The sequence below is a fragment of the Cygnus olor genome, chromosome 11 (assembly GCF_009769625.2).
Source record: "Cygnus olor isolate bCygOlo1 chromosome 11, bCygOlo1.pri.v2, whole genome shotgun sequence".
Taxonomy (NCBI): Eukaryota; Metazoa; Chordata; class Aves; order Anseriformes; family Anatidae; genus Cygnus; species Cygnus olor.
The window spans coordinates 2086748-2111013 of record NC_049179.1 but is presented as its reverse complement, the minus strand read 5'-3'; the positions used below and the strand labels follow the sequence as shown (position 1 = coordinate 2111013).

Here is a 24266-nt window from a genome sequence, read left to right as displayed (position 1 = left end):
GGCTGGGGCCACCACCGCGGGGCCGCGCGTGGAGATGTCCGCCCTGGGGGGCCACGCGCGGAGCTGACGGCCCTCCGCGGGCCGCAAACGCTCCCGCCGCTCCGCCAGGGCGCCCCGCGGCGGCTCGGTGCCCCGGGGCGGGGCGGGCCGGGGCGGGGCAGAGCGGCCGGGCCGGGCCGTGCGGGCGGCGGCGGCGGCGGGGGCGGAGGGGCCGCCCCGCCTCTTAGTCGGCGGCAGCTGCTGCGGGGCCGCAGCCGCCCGGGGCCGCCGCCGCCATGCCGGGCTCGCTGAAGGAGGAGACGGCGCTGCTGCTGGAGGACTACTTCCAGCACCGCGGCGGCGGCGCCGCGCTGCCGCCCAGCGCCACGGCGGCCACGCTGCGGCGGGCGGCGGCCGAGCTGGAGCGCTGCGAGCGGCCCTTCTTCCGCTCCTGCGCGCCGCTCGCCCGGGCCGAGCCGCGGGAGGCGGCGGCGCTGCTGCGGCGAGTGGCGGCGCAGCTGGAGGCCGACGGCGGCCTCAACTGGGGCCGGCTGCTGGCGCTCGTGGTGTTCGCCGGCACGCTGGCGGCCGCGCTGGGCGAGCGCGGCTGCGGGGACGGGCCGCGCCGCCTGGCCGAGGCGCTGGCCGCCTACCTGGCCGAGGAGCGGGGCGAGTGGCTGCGGGCGCACGGCGGATGGGTGAGCGGGGCCGGGCGGCGAGGCGGGGCGGGCTGCGGCCGGAGGGGGTGCCCGGCCGCGGGGGGGCCGGGGGGGCTCGGGCCCGTCGCCTCCCCGGGGGCAGCGCTGGGCTCGGCTCCGGGCGGTGCCGGAGCCGTCAGCTCGGGGGCCGCACGGCCGCCTGCGGGCTGTGGGTAACCCCGGCGGGAGGCGGTGGGCGCGGGGTTGGGGGCTTGAGGTGGGCGGCGTGCGCAGGGGGCTCTGGAGCTGCTGGCGGCCGGCGCGGCCCCTCTGAGCTCCGCCGCAGGTAGCGGAGTGGTGCTGCTGAGCTCTGGGGGCACGGTGCGCCTCCTCCTCGGGGCTGCGGCCTCTGACGTTAGAGAACAGGCTGGCGCAGGTCTCCGAGTATGAATGCCAAATAGCGGTGTGTGTCCCCGGACATCCTTGTGAATGAAGACTCGTGGCTCTCATCCCTGCTTGTTCTAGAGCTGGTGAGGTTGGGGTCTCCTGGAAGCGTGGGCAGTAGCCTCGTCGTGCCTTGCGACGTAAAGCCGCGGCAGCTAGTGCTTTTCCACCACTTGAGACATCTATGAAAGGATGGTGCTTCAGGCATCTGAGCAGCTACGCCTGCGTTTTCAAGCAAGCTGTCAGCTATCCCAGAGAACTTTAGATTTCCTACTTTCAGTGCTAGTGGAATATTTGATACCAGTACAAATAAGCACTAAAGATAAAAGGGAGGGGAGAGAATGAGCCATTGACTCGTTGACTTTTCCAGAGACCGAAATGAACTTGGTTTTCCAGTGGTCACTCGTCCATCTGAACGTTAGGAGCGATATGGTGGTTGGTTGTGATGCAAACTGTCATTTAGCAGAATCACATTGCCTGTTCGCACAAATTAGAGTGTAAAGAACAAAGTTCCGGAAGAAATTGAGAGTATAACTTGTTTACATAGACATCTGCTGAACGGAGTTCAAACATGACCATCTGGAGTTGTATTACTGCCACTTCTGATTATCACAAATAAAGATCTGGTAGAGCAGCTGCCAGCTTTGCTCTGTCATAGGTCAGCTCTGAGCAGCATCCACTTGGCCCTTCCAAGAGAATATGTAATCAGAGTCATGCATTGACCGAGATGGGACAAGCTTCAGGCTCCTGTCTTTAAGTGGAAATTTCCATGTCCTGTGTTTCAGATACTTTCTGAAACTTGAATGAGGGGGAACAATACTGGCAGCTGTGATCAGAAACTTGCTTAAAAGGGTGAAAATAATATGGTGACATGCTGAACATCTCGATAGGAAGTTCGCAATTGTCTTTTGAGCAAGGCATGCAAGCACATCTAGCTATTGCTCTTTTTTTTTTTTTTGCAAAAGCTCACACAAAGCGTTTTCATATGCTGAAGACAATAGGGCTTAGACTTTCATGATTAAAATAGAAATTTCTGCAGTTGACAGGCAGTGTGCTCGGATTGTGAACCAAACTGTATTCAAAGACGTGTTTTTTTTTTTAAAAAAAAAAAAAAAAAAAAAAAAACAGAAAACTGATTATTAAGCCAACCAACTCAATGTCCTTTCTCTTGCTTTTCTAGGATGGCTTCTGTCGCTTCTTCGGCAGGCATGGCTCTCAACCAGCTGACCAGAACAGTACCATAAGCAATGCTATAATGGCAGCAGCAGGGTTTGGAATAGCAGGATTAGCTTTTCTCTTGGTGGTGCGATAGGCTGATGGACGGATCTTGCGGTGGGAAAGTACTCTCAAACTGACATTTTACCAGATCTCATTCTATTTTCTATAGAACAGACCCTCAAAGAAGAAGTTTATATTTTTAAACTGTCTTGGAAAACTGGTGCACCAAATCCTTGGCTATAGACTGCTTCACTTGATACCCAGTAACATCACAAACAAATGTGTACTAAACGACCATTTGTTCGTGTTCAAAACCTGTTGCCTCCAAACATCCCTTGGACTTTCTTTTTGAAGGTTTAACCTAAACATTACCACGGTTCATGTACTGTAACTTCTGAGTACTCAATGTTATGCTAGGAAAAAGTTATGGTGGACTTGCAACTAAACCCTCTGTTCAAGACGTCTTATTTAAATGGAGGCAAGTCTCAGAACTTGCCTTCCATTAATACTGTAACGTGGGCTAATGTCAACTGTGATATAACATGGTTTGTGGCTTCAAACGCGGTGCCCAGCGCTTGTTACTGAAAGGCAACTCATTGGTTGATTTAGAGCAATTAGTACCCATGATGTGAGAGGCATTATGGCTTAATATAACATAAGGCTGATTTCATTACACTACAAGAATATACGTATTGATACAGGACCATAATGGCTGCAGTACCCGTTCTTACTGAAAGGAATTTAAATATTAAACCTTAATTGGTATAGTGAAATCCAGTGGAGGCTGGAATTTCTCTGGATTTCCCTGACAAAACAAGATTTTCCATATATCTTAATATATTTTTGAAGTATTTATCACTGTATAATACTTGTAGCCATGACATCTTTATTTTTGTTTAAAATTTCATTTTTAATGCTGGTTCTTCTCACTCTGTGTATCAAGCATTGTCTTGTTTGAGTAATATTTCACTCTATTTTCAACATGCTGTGTATTTCTTTCAATGGTTGTACAAATTGCCTTATGTTTCTGGTAGCTTTTAATAACGTTCCTGGGTTACTTACAGCGTGTACAATTTTACTATGGTGACTTAAAATGGTGAATAAATGTTAAGTATTTTTATTTTAAAGAACAATAACTTTCTTCTTAATTGGTGGGATGGATGACAGTACTCAGGATGTGCACGTGTCACATGGATGCATCAGTTTGTATTCACCTTCTTGGTGTTTGGACTTGAAACAAGAAGAGCTGGGCAGTGTTAGAGCAGCGTGAATACCAGTCTCTGTTGCAGAGGAGTCCTGCAGCTCAAGACTAGGGTAAGGCTGCCTAGGAGGAAAATCTAGTCCCAAAGGCAGCTTCATTACTGTAACAAAATAACCCTGTGGTTTTGTAGGCCAAACCTTTCCAACGTTTCCTAACATAGGGTGCGGGGAGGCTCATCCAGGAGCTGCTCCTACTTGCAGAGTGTAACAGAGCTCTTGTTTCTTCTCAGCTGAGAGTTGCTGCTGCCTTTCTCTTTCATATATGCACTTTTTTTTCCTACTGAAACTGAAGCTTCTGCCTGATGTGATGCTGACTGAGCAACAGCAGGTTCAGTTTAGCCCTTCTCAAATTAGTAATACCTGAGCAGCTGTGAGCTTTTTTTTTTTTTTTGAAGGGTGTTGGGTTTAACTTTTCTTAAAATCCATCTTGCACTCCTTTGGCAGGACAGTTCTCAAAGCTGCCTATTTCTGTGGCTGTGATGGGCCTGATGCATGTTCAGCTTGCCTCCCTGCCCTTCTGAAGGCCTGCCCTCTGGGCTCACCCAGCGGGTGCGCTGCTTTCTGAGCGCTGGGTGGGCGACAGGCTTCCTCTTGGCAGAACTTGCCTGGCCATCCAGTCAGCACGGCCGCAGCCTGCAGCGGGCACCCTGCTTCTCCCCGCAGGCTGACATGACAGGCAGAGGTGTCCCAGGGCCGGGGGAAGGAGGGCTGCTTGCTGCAGCCACCCTGTGCCCGCCACCGCAGCCCTGTTACATAGAGCCCCATTGTGCTGAGCGGTTACAAGTGAGGGGAGAACAACAAAAAGGAACATTGAGAGACGGTAAGTCCCATGGAGGCGGGAAGGAACTCGCAGTGCTCCCCCTCACACTGCTCACTCTGAACAAATGTCTGCTTGTTCTCTAACTTCCAGTTCTCTAAACTCTGGTTTGGCTCCTCAGCAAAAGGATTAAGACCTCACGGCGTGCTCAGTTCCTCTCCGAGGTCACACACAGGCAGCTCGATGCTCACGGGTGTCTTCCCCGATCCTCTTTGGCAGTGAGGGGGTTGCAGTGCTTGAAACTGGCTACAGTGGGAGTGAGCTGACTAATGCTGGGAAATGAAGGTAGTTTCCAAAACACTGAGTGCTTGGGGGGATATGCACGGAAGAGCAAGGCGAGCAACAGGGCAAGAAGTGCTCTGAACAGAGGTCAAGTATTGCAGGGAATGTCCTGCTGCTGATCTCAGTGTCTCCCCAGTATCAAGCAGAGCAAAGATGAAAATATCAGTATCTTGATTTCCAATGTAATCCAATCTGGCAGGCCACACAAAAGCGATGCCAGAGAGGATATTATGCTCCACTTTTACAGTGTTCTCTGGAAAAGAGAAGAAAACAGTCTGGAAGTGTCCTTGAATAAAGTCACATCAGTCTGGTGTAAAAGGTGCGGCTCAGAGAACATTTGTTGCTCTTCCTTGGCAAAGGATGTAAGGGGTGGGTTTCCTAAGAGCTAGAAGAGCCCACAGAGAGCTGAGAAGCCAGACTGGGACAGGGGGCATAGTGCTGCTGCGTGGGGTCCCAGCGCCCTGAGTTGGGCTTCTGCCTGCTGGCAGCCCGAGCTCCTCCCGGCCACGGCAGCATCGCAGGACCCAGTGCAGGCAGCTGGAGCAGCGCTCCTGTGCCAGCACGGGGAGAGCTGCGGGAGCGGAGGGGACTGGCCCCTGGCAGCCAGAGCCTGCAGTCCTGGAGCTGCTTCCTGCTGCTGTGGGCACTGGGGTGGAGGATTGAACAGCATGGCCTGTTCATGGGAGCAGCATTGAGCTCAGGGCAATTCGGGCTAACTAATGTCTGCCTGACCCTTCTCATTTTTTTATTTTTTTTTTTAAAGTTTCAGTCTGATGGCTTGTCTCAATGAAGTACTGTATTTCAATTGAAAACTGCTGCTCATCCTCTTTTTTGCCTCGGAAAAGGGAAGCAAGACTCCACTGTTTCTGTCTTTAAATACAGAAGGAAAATAGGTGGTGGTTAAGCCCAGCACCGTGTATAATCCCAACTGCAGCTTTCAGACCTTCAGTGTTTGTGTACTTTCCAGGCAGCTGCCAGCAGACCTTGTGCTATGTAACGATTAGCACGCAGCAATCGCTGTGGTCCTGTTGAGGCTCAGCTGTGCCAGGCCTGCAGATGCACCAAGCAGGGGGTGGCTGCGGAGTGCTGGAGGGGAGGCAGGTGAATGTGACGTCCGGGCTGGGTGGGCACCAGGACACAAGCAGGGGCTGTGCTCGGCTGGTCATCTGTCTGGTGTGGTGGGAGTGTCAGTCCCCTTCCCCGGGTTGGCAAAGCGTGCGAGAGCAGAGGGAAGGGCCCCGGAGCTGCTTTCCTGGGAAGTCGGGAGCCCAGCTCAAGCCCTGAAGTCCCACATGGGTGCTCATCCAGCCATTCTTGCCTCTGGTCTTTGCATCCTGTCCCTTCGCTTTGCCTCTGTCTTTGGGCCTGGGGCTATGTGGTCATTGCCTGGTGGCCGATATTGGTTTTGAGCATTTCATGCTCTGCTACATTCAGAAACTTCTGCAGGACCAAGAGGCTTAGCAGGCAGCATTCCCAACTTAGGCTGGCATTCACAATGGCCTTACTGGAGCTGTTGGCGTTATCTGCTGGCGCTGCACCTGCTCGCAGCACAATTTCCTTGTGAAGGGGCATTCACTGTAAACATTGGCAAGAGCTGTAGTGCTGCCGAAGGAGCCCAGCTGCCTCCCCATTAACAGAAAGAGAAATCTATCCATCGGGCTTCTCGAGAACATTTAAATAGCTAGTGTTTTCCTTTTGACTCAGAAAAAATGAGACGCTTGTTGGAGTTCAAAAAATGCGAGTCCCAAAATGGTGTTATATGTCAGTTTTTAAGCTTCTTTGCTGTGGTATGCAAAAAATCTGGTCTGTCATGTCTTGCTGAAGGTGTCAGTGCTGGTGCTGTGTCCTTCTCTGCCCACACAAGCTGCAGCGGGGCGCAGCACAATTCTGCTTGCACGGGCGCTCTCCCAGCCCAGGCAGGCCCTGTAGCAAGCAAACACCTTTCTTGTAGGGCAGCAAAAAAAAGTCAGTGGAAGGAAAAAAGGTCGAGCACGTGGCATTTATTCACATAATCTCTCTTCACTTCTCATGCTCATTCAATTTGGATAATGAAAGCAAATTTCTGGGTTTCACTTCTGTTTCTTCAGCAGCGCTCTTTACAAGCCTCCAGCCCAGCATTCCTTGCAGCCAGGCGATGCAGCGTGGGGACAGTAAGCACAGTGGGAAACAACTTGCTTTCGGGTTTAAAAAGAGTCATAGTGCAGTTCCTGCATAAATGCAGCTGCTACTGAGAGAACTTAAAAATGGTACCTCAGGCTTCTAACAATTATTTTAAAGCTCTTAAGTGAGAACAGATTTAAACAAAAATCCTGATTTACCTGAAGTCAAATACGAGAAGCTGAAAAATCAGCTCTGTACTGAGCTCACAAGGTTGTTTCACTGAAATTTTTCTCTGCCTGGGCTTGGCCTATTTGTTTTATTCAAATTAGGTGAGGAAGACAGGCTCTGACTTCCTTTGTCAATAGGTCTCATTTTCAAATAGGTCATTTGTTCCTACACAGCCTGCGATAAGTTTCTAGCACATCACCGTGTAACTGATACCAGCAAATTGGCAATCTTGTAGTTCCTGGACATTCACCCATTTTGTGTCAGAGCTGACATGCATTGCACATTGCTGGTAGTTTAGAATTAAACCTACTAAAATGGCAGCTTTAATTCAGCCAGGGATCATGCTATCAGGGAGATGAAAATCCATGATTTCCTCTAGGAAGAGGCACCACAACACAGGAAATTAGAAAAGCATGTCTTCAGAGAGCCACTGTGTACGCTGCAGAAAGTTTTTGCTCTCCTCTGGATTTAATCTGTTTAATGGTTCTGACCTATGACAACAATTCACTTTAGGGAGTTCCTGTGTTTAACTGAACATGCTCTTTTGTTTGTTTCTGAACAGATCAGCATATAGCGAGTAACAGCAGGAACTCCACGCCCTGTTTACAGCTTTTTGATACTGTCTCTTTTTTAAAATACAGCTTGTATCCAGCAGGGTCAGCAGGGGAATGATGGCCTGGTTCACTTGAACTTCATGGAAGTACAGTGCTGTATTGCTGCTCCGGGAGGACCAGGCGTGGTGTCTGCAGAGCTGCTGCACTGCAGCCTGATACCGAAGTTGTGAACTCGTGCTGGTGCTTTTAATTTGCAATACATCATGCTAAAAGTGCAAAAGTGCTTGGCTTCTTCAAAGTGCTGGATGGAAAGCGTTGTCTTCAGTGCACTGAACTGCCAAGCTGATCAGCTTCTTACTTGGAGCTGTTAGCATCTTTAAAAGAATCCCTGACTGTTTTAATTATTTTCTAAGTGTTAATTATGAAGCTTTATGAACACTCCTAAAATACAGACAAAGCTGTGTCTCTGTGATGCAGGGCAGGTACTGTTGACTCCTGTTTCTCCAGAAGCTGGCTGGGAGCTGCCAGCAAAAGCTTGTTCTGGATACATCATTGGCCAGATCGCTGCTGCCACCTCTGCATGGCCACACCTGCCCCATGTCTCCCTGCCCGCGATCAGTGTGTCCCAAGCAGCCTGGCTGGTAAGCTGTTGTCACCTTCACCCTTCTGCGTCCCTGCTCCTGCAGTTTAAAACTGCCACCTTAGATGGTAAAGCAGCTTACAAGGGTCGCTGCTGCTGTTTTCCAGATAGCTAATCTGTGCTTCAGCTTCTAATGAGATGCCCAGTGCACTTGTGGTGCTGGGGATGTGAGCAGCAAGCCCTGCCCCACATGCTGGGAGCAAGACCGTGAAGGAGTGGTTGTACTGGAACCGTGCTAGATGGGTGGGGGTTAGATGGCTTTCTATATTGCATGAGTAAGAAGGAACTCCACCAGTCTCATGTAAAATAACCTCATAAAATGGTAGTGACAAGAGCAGTGGCTGGCAAGAGCTGCTGGCGTTTGACACGCAGGGCAAGTGCTTGTTCCCTGGTATGTGCGTGGTGGACACTTTGATACGGGCAAGTGTTTTACGTATTAAACCTAATTATACTTGGAGCTTGAAAGTCATGCGATTGCTTGAGCATTTCATACCAAAATTGGCTGGTGGCATTTTCAAGCAAAGCACAGTGAGATCTCGTAGGCGTCCAGCTGCACCCAGCGGGATCCCCAGGCTGTACAGAGCTGCCTCCTCGTGCAGACCAGTATGAAGTGGCACCCCTGGGCCCCATATGGTGTGTTCTGATGTGGGAGCGCATTGCTGTGCATAGTCACTGCCTTCTGTGGGTGAAACTTGGCCCTGCAGAGTCAGCGAGTCAGTAAGTGGTTTCCGTCCCAAGACTCCACAGAAACCCCTTAGCTTTCCGGCATTTGAAAAGTCTGTAAAATATGTGCAGGGTTTCATTTATTTATTTTTCCCCTCCTACTAACCCTTACATGCCCTGAAGAACATATATACACAATAATCCTGCTGGCATTCCCAGCATAGACACTTCTCCCACGGGTGGCAGCAGCTCAGTGGAAGTAAAGGCTAAATGCTCACGTCTGTAGTTTGGAGGCGTGAAGGAGCGCGGTGTCTTTGACATACTCTTACTGCTCTTCATGTAGGCAGCTGACTACTGTAGCAGCATTACACTTCCCTGGCCTTTAAAAATAAAAAGAAAAGTTGGTTTCTTGTAAAATCTTTTTAAAAAGGGCAATAACACAAAACTGGCCTGAGTCTTAAGGAAGAAAAAAAAGTCAAACTCCTTTGGGATCTGTGTATTGTCCTTGGTGACGCTCAGAGCAAAAAAACACCTGCCTCTCTGAAAGCCTTCCAGTGTTTCTGGTCTCCTTTTCCAAGAGGAGGTCTGTTCTATGGAGGAAGAGGTTAAGCGTGTGAGCAAATGGGGCAAAAGATTATGTGAAACAAAAATTCCAGTGCTGTTTGTTCTGCCATCTGCTCTAAGTTTGTTCCAGCGCTGTGTGTGCTTTCCCATCGCTCCCTCTCCCGTTATCATCCCGTACCATGTGCTCCCCAAGCTGGCGCAGCAGCGATGGCCGAGGCTGGCGCGTCCTGTCCCGGAGGAGCTGTGGCAGCCGCAAGCCACTTGAGAGCAGAGCACAGCTTTGGCAGGAGGAGGGTGAGCACTGGGGACACAGCTGCCTGCTGGTGAAGGAGAGGTGCAATCATTTCACATGTTGCCTCCACAACCCCTGCTTGTTCTCCCTGCCCCAAATTTTCTATTTTTCCCTCTTGGTCCCCCAGCCAGGCTCTCTGGAGCCCTGTACTGGGTGTATGCACGGGCTGCTGGCCTCCCGCACCGCCCGCACCACCCTTCCCCTGCTGCGCTTCTGCCTGGGAATGTGACCTTGCTCCCTAGATTATTTACAGTCAAAATATTGCTGCAAGCATGCGGAGGGCTTTTTTTTTTTTTTTTATTAATTCCACAAAAACATGAATTCTTTCAAGGGGAACGTGGGGCCGGGTGGGAATGCTCTGCAGTGTTTGGGAACATGCTGCCTCACGCCATTTCACTGTCTGGGAAGCATGTAGAGGGGTGCGAGGGCCCTCCTTTCCACGTGCCCAGGAAGGCACCTTGTTTTATTCACGGGGCCTGCCATCAGTCTGGGGAGAGCTGTGGGGCGGCACAGTGGCACTGAGGGAGCTGTGGTGTGTGTGCAGCTGGGGCCCGGCTCCTGCCCAAGAGCTGCACAAGCGCGCACAAGCGCATTTGTAGCGCGAGGCCTAGCAAAACAACTGAGGAGCGAACACAGCGGCCGTGCCTTGTGTGGGGACCAGCCAAGAGAGGGCTGGTGGGGTGGACACCAGGCGGCTTGGGGGGAGCAGAGCCGAGAGCTGCTCAGCTCCGCGGGGCTGTGCCCAGCACCCCCTCACACAGGGCCTGCGCTGGGCCGGGCAGGGCCTCCCGGCTGCTGAGGCACACGGAGCTGTCGCATCCCTGCTGAAGTGGTGGCGGTCAGGTTTCTTTCTGCCCACAGGCCAGTCTGTTATTCATAGTGTCCAGCTTTTGCATAGGAGCAAGCACAGTGTTGGTCAGCACAGCTCACCTTCATACCGGACACTGACCTTGGTGTGGAAAGTCTGCTTACCCCACGTACCTCGGCTTGGTTTGGCACGTGCATCACCTCACGCGGGCATGGGCTGTGCCAACCTACAGCTGTGAGATCAGTGGCGGCGAGCAAGGGGTCTCTGCTCCGGGTGCTGTTTGCTACTTTGCAGGGTGTTTGCCAGGTGTGTGGGTGGACAGCACACAGTCTGCCCCTGGGATCACTTGTGCTGGGCAGCTCCTCAGTGGGGGGGAGTCTTTGGCACATTCCTTTTGCTGAATGCAAGCGGTGCAAAGAGCTGCCTGTGAGCAGTGCAGGGTGGCCTGCAGTCTCTCAGCCATAAGGCTGGGTCTCCGTCGGGTGTCTGTGCCCCTTTACAGCACAGCATTCGGAATGCTGAGTGCTGCGTCTTCTCCCCCAGGGTATCCCGAAGGGTTAATGATCACTGTAGCAGATGGAGGGATGGTAAGCAGATTAATTGCCTTGTGCAAGGTACCTAAAGTCTCACCCTCCTTCAGAAACACAACGCTTATTCAGCCAGGTAAATAACTTGTTTTAAATCCCCTCTCATTGCAGCTGACCCTAACTGTGTTTATCCAAGTGGCTGGAGTTGTTCCAGTCTCTCTGGTAAGTGACCTTTCCCGAATTTTTCTTTTCAAGTTGACATTTAAGAAGCGGGGAAAAAGTCACAGAAACAAACCATGTTTTAACAGCGATAAAGCCATAGCACTCAACAAAGCCAGGAAAGTCTCATTGGAGCCTGCCACTGATGGCTGGGCCTTCCCCAGCAGAATCCATACAGACAGTGCTGCCTTTAATTTCCTGCCGTGTCTGTTTGTGCATCGCACGCCGCAGCAGCCCGCGGGACGCTCGGCAGCCCTGCCGGGGTGCGGGGACGGCTCCGCACCCGGGGAGGCTCCAGGGTGCGGCTCAGCCCAGACAGCTGCTGGCAGCTGGAGGCACTCGCATCATCAGTTCATTACTGAAATTCAAATGAAGAAGAGTCTTAAATCTTCTCTGGAAGGAATCTGGGTTTTGGCAGGCGGTGGAGCACTCTGCTTACTTTGAAAAGGCCTTGGACAATTTTGGTAAATGTTTTACTGTGTGTTCGAGCAAGTAATTTATCCCTGTTTTTTACATTCCTCAGTTTCTGCTTCAGCACTTCTGCTGCTCACTCCTCTCATAGGAAGATATTTAAGAAATGAGGTCTTTGAGCTCTGAAGGAAGTTTACCTCTTCAGCCCGCTTGCCCTGAGCATGAACTGCCTCTCTCAGACTGGGAATCCCAAGGCTGCCCAGCACTGAAGCATCCTCTGAATGGCACTGTCCCCGTGTCCCCGCCAAAGCTGTGGCATGCCATCCCCAGCTGGGCTTGGCATGAGGCAGCATCTCTTGCACATCCCTGCCCTCTCCATCTGCAGAGCACCCAGGGCTGGTCCTGCAGCCTCACTCAGGTCTGTGTTGGGTTGCAGGCGGTGAGCAGGATGGCGAGAAGCATCTGCTGGGTGCCAGAGCTTCCCCACAGGTCCTCCCCTCCGCTCCTCTCCCTCGCTGATGGTGATGGCACCGCTGCAGAGTGCTGCTTCACAGAGGTGAACCCGCAGAGACGATGCTGCCCACAGCACCAGGCCAGGGCGCCTCCTGCCCTGCTTGTTGCTGCTGCCTGCCTGAACGCGAGAGAAAGCCACCAGACAGGTAGGTCCAATGGCAGAGGTGCCTCGAGCAAACTGATAGCTAGGCCTTGCTGCTGTGTTTCACCTGGGGCAGCTCAGCTGTCCGCTGGTTAGGGTTTCCATCTGCGGTGGCTCTGCTGCCTGTGAGTGTTGCTGCTTGGAAGCTATGACAGCCCTTAGACCTTACCCACCGTATGGCCTTTAATCTTTGGTGGCAAGAATGCCTCATTTCACATTAGCTCAGAGGTAGCCTGGGTGTCAGCTGGCGCCGGGTCAGTATGCTGGCCCTGGAGTGGGACAGCCTGTGTCCAGAGACTTCCGCTCCCCTTCCAGTAACGTCAGCACTGGAGAGCGTGCGGCTATTTTAGGCGCAGGAATGTCAGTGGATGATTTCACTTTTGTTTTGTACTTGATAACCTTTCCCATCACAATGAAACAAGACGTCCAAGCTGAGCGTGCTTCCGTGCACGGGTGGGAAAGCCATTCAGGCTGCTCTGTAAGGGAAAAGAAAAGCTGCTTTAAAAATAGCTGCACAATTGTCTGTGATGCCTAGACAAAAGGAGAAAAAAAACCCTCTCCATGCTGCAATATGCACAAAATGCAGGGAGACAGCCTTAATGGGCTTGAGCCCGGTGGCATGGGAATACAGGCTGCACTGCCTCTCCCACCTGCATCCCGCATGGAGAGGATGCCCAGGGTGGGCACCGTGCTCGCCCTGCATGCCGCCAGCCAGGAACGGGGAGAGCAGGGCTGCTCCAGCCTGCAGCAGGGTGGTTGTTCCACGAGGACCCCCTTTTCCTCCCCGCCACAGGCAGATGCACATATTAGATTTTTCTCCCTCCCCTGTCATTCAGCCCTCAGCCGAGTCCCTTCTCTGCAGGGTTTCAGCGCTGGGAACTCGGTCAGGCAAACCCACTGCAGGCCTCAGACAAGATAAGTCTGGTCAAACCCAAATTGCTAGAGCTCAGCTCCAGCTTTTATTTCCTGTGGGGAGGGAGCTGGCTGAAGTAAGTTGTTTTTTTTTTTTTTTCAAGCTTTCAGCCTGCGACTTCCCATGAACTGCTGACCCATCATGTGATGCAGGCTGCGGCAGGCCGGCTGGAGCGAGATGCAATGTCACCGGCTTATCACAGCGCACCGGGCTCAGGCAAAGCCCCACTGCACAGCAGGGCACAGTTGCTGAGTTTCCCGTTCCAAGCACTGAGTGATATGGGCAAAGGAAGGTGAGAGGAGCTGCTGGGAGGGGGCAGCTGCTCCCCTTCCCATATCTCCTGCAGGTTTTGGAGCTCTGAGGGAAACTGGGGCATCTTCCCTTGGCTGCTCACGCCTTCCCCTAAAACTGTCGTCCTCTCTCTGGCTCCGTGCTGTGCCTTTGCAATGCTCAGCTTCAGCACGAGCGTAAAGGCACAGCTCTGTGGCTCTCCTGAGAGCACAGTGGCAGGAGTGTCCCTGCAGGCTGGGGGAGACCTGGTGTCAAGGGAGGACTTTAAGAAGGAACGAAGGAAGCTCATTTGTTATCGGCCCCCCTTTCTCTATGAGAGACACCTGCCCACTCCCCATGGCGGTGTGGCTCCCCTCTGTGGTGCCAGCCGTGCTCCTGCATGCCTTCAGTCATGCTGCAGCGTGCATCGTGAGCCTTCTTGCAGGATGTTGGCTGGCAGCGGTGGCACCTGGGCTCTGGTTTGCTTGGTCCTGTTGCTCGAAGCCGTCTGGAAGCTTTTTGCTCAATCCACTGAGCACATGACTTACAGGGTGACTCCAAAACCTGCCCTTGCCATTCATGAGCTCGAGCCTGTTTACAAAACAGTGGCTGAGGGCTGCTATTTATTGTTACATACATACTGCATTCAGAGTTGCTAAACAAGCAAAGCCAAAATGAAAGTCATCTGAGCGGTTTGCTTTAATTAGAATAAGATCCTGATGAATCATGAGGTTTCTTTACCTCAAAGATGCACAAGGAATTGACTTTGGCAGCAAACATCAAGGTACAGCAGTCAGTGCAGCCTGCTAGCTACATTTGACATCTGCTGGAAAGACTTGTTTTTCCATCACGTAGTCACATGCTAACTTGTGATCTGATCATGAGATACAAAGGATAATCTTCCAATATTTATTTTTCTCATCTGTAATTTTAAAAGGCAGAGGAAAAAAATAAAAAGCAGTGTGAAAAAAAAACAACTTAGTTTCCTTGCCTGTTTTGGTTAGTGTCACTCTAGGCACTGTGCTTGCTGCTTGGACAGGGCAGGAGACAGTTTCCAGCATGGTGGGCTCCAGAAGCAGCATGCACGGGTCTGGTGCCCAGGGCAGCGTGGTGGTGGTGGGACCAGGGGCTGGCTCCTGGGCTTGGAGATGGATGCAGCTCATCCACAAGCAAAGGGCGATGGGGCAGCTGCACTCTGTTGCTTTATGCAGCGAGTAAGAAGGAACTACGCAAGGATGGAGGAGTCTGACTCAGTCATGTTAAGTTGCTTGGGGCCTTACAAACAGTCTGACTGTATGTGTAGCTGCTTGTGCTGGGCTCTGGTTACCGAAAGCAAGAAGAGATCACTGGTATCGTGTTCCCAAGATGTAAGGCGTCCCATCCTGGGACCATCCACACGGCACCAGGTGGAGGGGAGAGCTCATCCTGCTCTATGGCACCCACAGCTGGCCCCATGCTGCAGTTCAACATTAAATGTGTGTGTTTGACTATAAATGTCCAACTAACATTTTTTATAACAATATCCTGATGCAATCAGCTACACAGGTGGAGTTACTTGGTACATACTCTAGTCCAAAGGTTTATAGTAAGCCCAGCTGCACAATTAAACCCAAATCACCCTTGAATAAAATCCCCCACATCATCATTGGGGAATTTTCCTAGTGCATCTTGAGCATTTGTACTTCTGGGGGACAATGGCTGTGGAGCACCAGAAATCCCCACAGACCCATTGCAGTGCTGACACAGCGGCTGTTGGGAAAAGGTGGCTGTGTGGGGCTTCAGGCTGGAGCTGGCTTCTTGCTGCAGAGCTGCCAGGACGTGACAGGACAGGCCGTGTTTGTCCTCCCGGCCAGGAGCTGTGTGCCATTGACTGCCGCATTTGAATGAGGAGGTTGCTGCCCATGGTTTGCATGCGTGCAGAGCCCTGCCCTGCACCTACATTTGTTATTCTGAGATCAGCAGTCTGTCTGTCTGTTCAGTGCTGGGAGCAGCTACCCAGGGCTGGAAAACACAGCAGGTCATGGACACGCTCTCCAAACCTCTGTCCTTGCCCAAATGTGCTGTGCTCCCTGTGCCGGGCAGGCTGGTGGGGCATGAGGGGACAAGGCGGCCGTGCTGCAAGTGTGGGTTGCTTCGGAGAACTCGGTGGCCACGGAGGAAGCGGTGTGACGCGCCCTCTCTGTCAAGCCTCACCGCAGCCTCACCGCCACAGCTATTTCTGTGCTGAGGGGAGGTTTTCCAGTAAAATGTGCGCTGGTGTCAAGAGTGGTGCGATGACAGCCAGAGAGGAGCTGGGGGGGCTTCCTGCTTCACCCCGCGGTGGGATGGGACATCCCTCGGCCATGGGGCAGCTCTGGGGGTCAGTGTAACGAGGCTGCTGGCAGGGGCGGCCCAGAGATCTGCTGGGTCTGTCCTGTGTGGGGAAGGGCCGGGGGGTGTGGGCAGACAGGCCGAGATGGCTGCGAGGCTGGCGGGGCTGTGTATTGCAGCAGGAGGTGCCTGCACCCTGCCAGTGGGGGCCGAGCAGCTTTGCCAGGGCTGTTGGTGAAAGAGGCTTTGTGTACGGCTGGGAGCTGATATGATCTTAAGGCTCAAAGCTGGCATGGCGTAAACAAGAGACGATTTTAAATTAAAAATAAGACAACCCTTAATAAAGAGCTCTGTCCAGCAAGCAAATACTTCTGTGGCACACAGAAGTGCCACAGTGGCACTGGTGAAGGGTGCTCTGGTGAGCATCCCTAGTGGCCCAGGCAGGAGAGCAGCGGGCCCACTCCAGCTCCCCGTGTCTGGCAGCACCTGAGGGCTGCGGCCCCAGCAGACCTGTGGCTGCTCCTCGGGGACATTCCTCAGCCCTACGGTTTCCTGGCGTGCCTATCCCAAGCAAAATCAGAGCAGGCTGACCCAGAGAGCTGGCTCCTGATAGTGACAGCCAGTGGTCGGCAGCACTGCCTTCGGGTCTCCAGCCTGCGCTGGCTGTGCCATGCTGTTGGGCAGCCCCTGACGAGGGCCTTGGGCCTTCCTGGGCCTGGGGCTGCTCCTGCTGGCAGTGCTGGTTCTCCAGCAGCCTTCACTGTGCACTGTCTTCATGCACTGGGAGCAGGTGTTGCGGGAGGAGGCAATGCTGAGGTGCAGCGCTGGGTGCCGCCCCCCCGCGTGCAGGCATGTGTGCTTGCCTCAGGAGAAGGTTCATATATTTGCCTCTGAGAGTGGCATATGCACTCGTTCCTGGAAGAGAAAGACATCAATGTTTTTAAGGAAGTAAGCAAATGCTAAAGAATATCTTTTCAGAGTGGCCACCTCCCGCTTTCTTGAATTCCTCAGGGACAATGAGTGCTTTGTAACCTCGCAGTGCTCTCAGCAGCCAAAACAACTTCTGTGTGATCTCAGCGGCTGTAAATCAACGAGCTCCATCGGGTGCTATTGCTAGGGTAAATTCAGTGCTGATTGCTTTGATCTGCAATGCTTTTATTTTTTACCCTCTACAGAGATACACACAAGGTCAGGCTAATGGCTGAGACATGAAAAACGCATGTGGCCTTTATTGATCCTGCCATGATTAACAGCCTAGAGGGAAGGCTGGTGATTCATGCCCCCTTGTGAGGTGCCTGTGAGTGCGAGCTGCGGGCCTGGGCACCCGAGCTGCTTCCTGCTGCTTCAGGGCCTGCAGACACGGTTCTCACGGATGTCCTTGCACTGGGCAAATAGAAATTTGTATGCAGTACACTTGCAAACTGGCATCTATTTCGGTTTGTCATTTACTTTCTCTGTCCATTTTGGAAATAGATCAAAACCAAGCCAACCTGAAACCTTACTTCAGTCATGTTGACAAAGCCTCTTTCCTTTCCTGATAGCTTGGGTGGGCCAAGAAGAGAGTCCTTGAGAAGGCCATAACACAAAGCCTCCCTGGCCTGATTTTAGGCGATGTTGTGGCAGTCCCAGCAGGATGAATCCCTCGCTGCTGCTACTGTGGGCTGGACAAGGCCCAAGGCTCTGCAGAGTCCAGCCTTTTGGGTACCAGCATGTGAGCTCTCAATAAAGCAGCTTCAAAGCTGCTTGCTGCAATTAGCCTCGCAGGCTATGGATTTTGGAAAGTGTTTCCACCCCACTGAGCATCCGTGACTCGCTGGTGGCAGGCCCCGGGGGCTGCTCCAGACGTGCTGCCCCAGCCCACCCCAACGGTAGGGACCCCAGCCACAGGGCTCGCTGTGTGCCCCAGGCACGGCTGTCAACCCGCACATGGGGAAGTCATCCTAATGCTGGAGGGGGAAATTAGGCCCTGCTGGGAGGATCTGGACAGCGGTTATGTAACTTTCCCATTTGACACTTGAGAACACTTCCCCCCGGCCGCCTGAGCCATGTGACTGACAAAAGGCATCACGCTGCCACCAAGGCCCCCGCGGTGCTCCCCAGCATCCCGGCCACTGCTGCCCACGCCTGCCCCAAGCCTGGTGCCCGCTGCAGCACCCCCAAAATCACCGCACTGCCACCTCCACTCATTGCCTGCTCACTTGCTTCTGCTTTTATCCTGTCTTGCAGGTGCTGTGGAGTATTTCCAATGCCCCCCCCCCACTAAGAGCAAAGACATGGTTTATCTTGGGCAGTGCCATTGAGGGGACAAAGCTTTGCTGCCAGAACAATTGCAGGAGCCATGCCCCCCGTATCCCCAGCTGACTGCACCCCTTGAGAGAGCTTGGAAGCCAGCCCAGTGTGCTGAGCAGCCAACAGACACCAGAAGACAGCACCTCAGCACCACCTGAAGGTCAAGGCACAAGGGTGGGCTCCACAAACCAAAAGTGGGCACGTCCCCGTGCAGGTAACTTCAGCGCAGTGCTCACATACCTTCCCCTCCAGCCGCTAGTGTGTGCACTCGGCAGAGTGGCCCAGCTGCACTGTGCTCCCAAATTAGCTGTTTGGGCCAGGTCAGGTTGGTTTTCTTGTTTACTGTCTGAGTGGAAAATAGGGACAGAGTACAAAACCTCATCCCTGGACTATAAAAAGACCTTTTTGTGTGGGCACAGGAATTTTACCTTCCTCTCATTTTTCTTGCCAGCCTGGCACCGCCTCGGTGGCGCCAGGTGCATGGCCAGCAAGCGGTGATGGCCGTAATGCGCAGCAGGAGGGATGCCCAGAATAGCAGCTCTCTGGCAGGAGATATTTCTTGTGCGGAGAGCTGGAGCCATGGAGCCATCCTCCATTCATCCCTGGGCCCACTGCAAAAAAAAGGCCCCTGGATGGGTTTGGCCAGCAGAAGCAAGTGGTCAGGGTGGATAAGACACTGCCCGGCCACAAAGCTGACCTGCCTGCGTGTCAGTTTTACAGCATCAGGATGAGTTATTGGGATCCTAAACTGTGCAAGCCCAGAGAGGTTGCTAAACCTTGTTTGCCTTGGACTGTTTGTCCAAAAAGATACTGTGAGGTGAACTCTTTCTTCCCTTCAAATTGGCCCTAATCTTATCTGAGGCCTCCAACGTGTCCTAGCGACTCCTCAAGGAGATAACAACCACAAAAATAAGTCCAAGAGCATTTATTTCTGAACCTTGAGAGCAGCCTCCAGGTGGGCTTGGCATCCACCTGTCAACAGCACCTGGACTCAAAAAGCTGTTGGTTTACCTTGTAGCTAGAGAAAAAACTGCTGCATGAGGGCAGTAGGCTATAGCAGCCCATGCCTCAGGCTGCCTAGACGAGTTTGCTTTACCCTTGTCTCACCAAAGGATGTTTCTGGTGTGGGTTGGTCGATGCCACTCAGGAGGGAGGCTTTAACGGAGCAGCACATGGGGACATTTCTCCCTGCCACCAACTCCCATGCTTGGTGCCTGACAGCCCCAGGGTCCCACAGCAGAGCAGGAGCATGTCCTGCTGAGCCCATCTGTGTCCCTGGCACAGCACATCTCCTGGGGCTTCTCCGTGCCTCCTCCCAGCCTGGAGCCGGCCTTAGTTTTAGCTGGGATTTTTGTTATGTCCGCAGCCAGACATTCACTGTGAGTCCAGCCCCATGGCAGCTACAAAGTGTTGGCTTGATGCTGGTTTGTAGCTTAGAATTAGTTGTCAGACCTGCAAGTAGGCCAGTTATTGCCACAGTTATTGCGTGTTGTGTTACTTTTTATCTTATTCTGGTTCTCAGTCAAAATTAAATGCCAAGTGAAACGTGCTGGAGTGTCTGAGTGCTACATCGGCATCCTGGTGAGTCACTGTGACAAGATCTGCTTTCTGCAAAGCTTCCTCAGCTGGCAGAAAGACACCAGCCGAGGGAGCTTTTGAGGGAGCTGCACAGTCAGTGTGTCCAGCCTCAGGTCACGGTTCCTCGCCTCTCACTACCCGCATCCTCCTGACTACTCTTTCAAAAGACTGACAAATTTGCTTCCTCCCAGCTGAGCCCCTCCGCAGCTAGAGCCCCGGGCTCCTGGTGGCAGCACAGACGTCCTGCCTCCAGATCTGCCATGTGTTTTAGGAACAAGCACAGTGCTTGCAAAGGGAGAGTTAAAAGAACTGAATGCGCACATAGATGGTTCTTGTCCTACCAGTGGGGTTTTGGATCTGGAGCATTGGTTTTCTGCTGCTATGAAGGGTTTGGCAGTGTGATTTGGGTTCCTTCCCCAGCCCACTATCATCCCACAGGACTGATGGCCCCACAATGCCTGTAAACCTGGCAGACAAACACCAGGAGCATGAGGCAGGGATAGGACAGGGCAAGCAGCAGCTTTGTGATGTCCAGCTGGAGACCTTGCAGTGGGGTCTGTGTTGCACTGCAGCAGCCACAGCGGAGTTAAAGATCTGTCTGACTCTGCTAAAAAGCGATTTTGCATGGTTTGTGTGCACAGGCTGCTACAGTTTGCCTGGGGTTTACCACACATTTTCATCATGCTTGCAAAATGCTGTTATCACAAATTGCAAAAAACCAGCCTCGTCCTCATCTGATCAGAGTGAAACCAGCACAGCTATGCAGTGTCTCCAGCGTGTCCGGTTTGCTGAGCACTGCTGTGTGACACATGGTTATTGCTCAGAGATGCTTCAGTTTGCTGCTTTCAGATTTTTATTTTTTTTTCCAGAGTCCTTGGCCTTGGACCGCAGAAGTGTTTTGTAACCATTGCAACTGGCGCACACACTTCGTTAGCTGATGGCCATGACAGGACTTTTTGCCGAAGGCTGACATGGCCTTTCCCTATGCAAATATACTACAATAAACCTGAACATTTCAGTGGCCCTGTGTTTATCTATTCTCGAGCAGCTGCTGTGTGTGCCACCACGCTCCTTCACATCAAAGGTTCCGCCAGAACCCATCCCAACCTCCCTACAGCCCCATCCCCACGCTGTGTCCCTGAGAACCCGCTATGTCCTCACTGCCAGTGCCTGTGCCAGGCCCAACAGCAGTGGTGTGGTGGAGGTGGGTGTACGTGCAGCAGCGGTGCAGTGGGGAGCCAGCTGTGAGGCTTTGGGCATTTCCCAGGGTGAAGCTGCTGTTTGGTGTAATGGGCTTAATAATGACTACAGGAGGCTACTTAGGCTGCGGCAAAGCCTCGGGGAGCACTGTGCTGCCGGCCATGGGGGAACCGGACACGGGTATTGCACCATTTGCACTGTGTGAGCATCAGCAGCTGCAGGCGGGGGACAGGGTTTCGCATGAGGTGCTGCACCCACAAGTGAGTCAAAGCACTTCAGAGCTGAGTGCTATGCGAGGCAGGCAGTGGCTACCATGGGAACCAGCATGACTTTGCACCTGGGGAAAGCCCGTCCTTTTCAGGGGGAGCGGGTTTCCCCCAGCGGTGAGAAGTCAGCAGATGGGAAACACATGAGGACTTTTTGTCAGGGGCCAGCCGCATGACACACCAGGCCACAGCATGCCCAACATCGAGTGCTGTCATACAGCAGTATCAGATGGTGCTTCTTGCACCAAGGGTCAAGTGACTCTGAAAATCAGGACATGAAAGTGCTTTGTCAATGCTAAAAGCCCATGTGAAGAAGAAAGAATTCCCTGACCCCTTCCTCGAAGAAAGTTTGAGATCATGAAGACGATTTGAATGTTTTTAAGTGCTGACTGTGAGATGTATTTTAACCAGGTAGTGGGATCTTCCCTTTCTCAGTTTCTAAACTCGATGAGCCACTCACAGGGGAGTCTTTAGACTTCACAGACACAAGACACAGGGAGAGAACCCTGACTGTGCTGGAGGCCGCAGCTGTAGGAAGCGCAGCTGCTGATGTCCATCCAGTCCTGGTGCTCTGCTGTGCTTTGCACTTGGAAGTTCATATGTTATCAGGGCCGGTGAATGGACGCTGACCTCTCAGGGTGTGTGTGCAGTGGCCACAGGCCTGCAGGTAGGTGTCTGCACAACACCAGCCTCGGCGTGGGCCTGATCCTTCTGCTTTGTCTCACTTGTTTCTACCGCTGCCTGCCAGCTACACCAGCTCAGGGACAGCAGCGTACCCCGCTGACCTGGCTGCAGGCAGGGCCAGCCCTGGGGCCTGGATACCATGCTGGTGGCCGAGATCTGGCCCTCGGCCTCCTGGGGTGGCTGCGGCTCCCTCTCCCTGGCCACAGCACAGACCCAGCAGCGTCCTGCCTGGCAAAGGTGGCTGGGGGGTAGAGGCAAACCCCGGATACAGGGTCAAAACTGGTTGTGGAAGAGAAAGCCGTGCGCTTCATGACGTGCTGTAGAAGCCTAAATTGCCCTCTAAGAGCATGTCGGCCACTCTAAAAACTGTAGCGGGGGAAAGCACGAGGCCGAGCCCTGCTGTCAGCTGCAGCAGCCTGATGGGTGCTGCAGTGCGGGCGGGCAGGGCCCGGTTCGCCTCCAGAGGCGACACGCACCGCACGGAGCCGCGGCTCACACGCGTCCCCACGCGTCCACAGGCGAGCAGCCCGGTGTCGCTGCCAGGCCCCACCAGCGGGCGTCGCTGCCGCCTGCCGCTGCCCGCCCGCCGCCGTCCCGCCAGCCCACCTCTGAGGGAGCGCCGCAGGCGGCCGGGACGTGGCGGTAGCTTTCCGGGCACGGTCCCGCGCCCGGCGGCCTGCAGGTGCGGGCTGCCCGAGGCCCCGGTGGGAGCGCTCGGTTTAGTTTTGAAGGCCGGGCTGTTATTTCTGGAAGAAGCCTCCCAAACCGCCGCAGCGCTGGCCGAGCAAGGGCCCTGCCTGCCATGCGCACAGTGCCATGTGGCAAGCAGTCACGGGGGCTCAATGCCACCCTAAGGATACTGCCCTCGCTGTTCAGGGTTCTCTGTGATGAAGTTCAAAAAAGAATTTTTGAAAATTTTAAAGATTCAGTTGTAATCCAACCTTTAATGGGTGGGTTCTATCTCCATTAGAAATGCCTTTTCACACAAAACCGGTTTGCATCCCATTAGAGTTGCTCTGCTCATGTTTTCATACCACAGAATACCCTAACGGCTTGTAAAATTGAAGGCATTTGGGAAATACTTGCTGTGCTTGAGAAGACAGAGGGGGCACGGAGCAGAATGGAAGAGCAGGGTGCCACATACCCGAGCAGGGAGTGGTGGGCATGGCAGTGCTGCCCCTCAATGATGCAGTCCCACAGGCAGGGCATACCCACACACGGCTCCAGTCGGCTTTGGGGAGCAGCTGCAGGGGTCAAGAGCAGAAAAACTGTAATAAACAATTGAGTCTGATCTCCTTCAAACTGAAACGAATTGAAAAAAACTCAGCAAACCCATATAACACAGCCCGCTGCTGATTTCATAGCACCATACAAGTGTGGAGAGACCACCAGCTAACACCCTCCTGAGAAACAGCTAATTGTTGCGTGCCTCTGCCTTTCCCAACACATCCTGGTTCACAAGTTCATCGGCTTCAAAGTTGCATCTGATCATTAACCCTGAAAGATCATAGGTTACTTAAGCGTTTAAACTGCGTGTTTGGGATGGCTGAGACACACAAAGGTCAGGCACAAATCTGCGACCAAATTCTGGGACAATCTTCCCAAAGTTCAGGAGGGAGAGTAAGGTTTAGGGGTTTGCTTCAGCCTGTTGCTGTCACCAAATACCCAGCGTGGCTATGCAGTCTGTGGGGAACCGGGACTTAGCTGGAGAGAAAAGGGAGTCCTGCAAGCCTTTCGTTTGTGCCAGGCTTGGCTGGAAAAATGCTCTTTCCTTGGGGATTTTCCCTGCCATTTTCATTCCTGTTTGCTGGCAGTGCCACATGGTGGGCAGGAGGCTATCCCTGTGGGCTGAGGCCCTGTCTCCTGAGCTCCTTGCTCCTCAGTCGGGCTGCTGGCCCTCGGCCTGACAGCAGGCACAAGGACACAGTGCCAGCTTGCTGCCATGCTGGCACTGCACCTGAGCATAGCACAGCTCCGTCTTCTGTTTTTCAGTTGCAGAAATTGTACCATATTGCCTCAGAGGGCTGGCATGTTCTCAGCATTGAAAACCAGATTTTGCCAAATTTCCAATTGTTGCTCTTGGTGCTTTATGCTGTTATGCTAACAGAAAAATGCATGTTATTGTTCTTGCAAAAACAGATAGGATCACTCCTTTGACAAGGATCATCTTGTTTTCAGCTGCCTTGCTCTCCACAGAAATTCCTATCTGTTTCAGAAATGTTGCTGTCAGCCTATTACGAGCATGAATTCAGTAGCACACTCCAAAGAAGCCCACTGTCCTCTCGCAGCCAGTCACTACCTGGCCCCCAGGCAGATGCTCATTTTGTGCAGGCAAAAATACTCACCTCAGTACTTTTGCCAGTACAATGACTTTTGCACTTGCAGTCTTAGACATTAAACGCAGACTTCCATCACCAGTTTGCCTAGCTGGCTGCAAGCACAGCACAGCAAATGCAA

General features: G+C 53.0%; 1 protein-coding gene across 7 annotated transcripts; it reads left to right on the top strand.

Moving 5' to 3' along the window:
- Positions 1 to 204: 204 nt before the first annotated feature.
- Positions 205 to 22395, top strand: BCL2L10 (BCL2 like 10). 7 transcript variants are annotated; one of them, XR_005823319.1, is made up of 5 exons: positions 205 to 677; positions 11186 to 11236; positions 12081 to 12303; positions 18019 to 18295; positions 20529 to 22395. XR_005823319.1 is itself a non-coding variant. In XM_040570123.1 (4 exons), exons 1-4 carry the CDS (start codon positions 276 to 278, stop codon positions 18090 to 18092), a joined length of 750 nt encoding a protein of 249 aa, XP_040426057.1. In that variant the 5' UTR covers positions 205 to 275; the 3' UTR covers positions 18093 to 19627. The 7 variants fall into 7 exon arrangements, 5 of the variants coding, with proteins under 5 accessions (XP_040426057.1, XP_040426058.1, XP_040426060.1 ...); XR_005823320.1 differs by lacking the exon at positions 20529 to 22395 and adding an exon at positions 13316 to 13504 and having other exon boundaries at positions 18019 to 19627; XM_040570123.1 differs by lacking the exon at positions 20529 to 22395 and having other exon boundaries at positions 18019 to 19627.
- Positions 22396 to 24266: the final 1871 nt, after the last annotated feature.

Coding starts and splice junctions, on each gene's coding strand:
- BCL2L10 (XM_040570122.1), top strand. CDS start 276: ATGCCGGGCTCGCTGAAGGAGGAGACGGCGCTGCTGCTGGAGGACTAC. Junction 678..11,185: donor TGCGGGCGCACGGCGGATGG/GTGAGCGGGGCC, acceptor CTCTCATTGCAG/CTGACCCTAACTGTGTTTAT.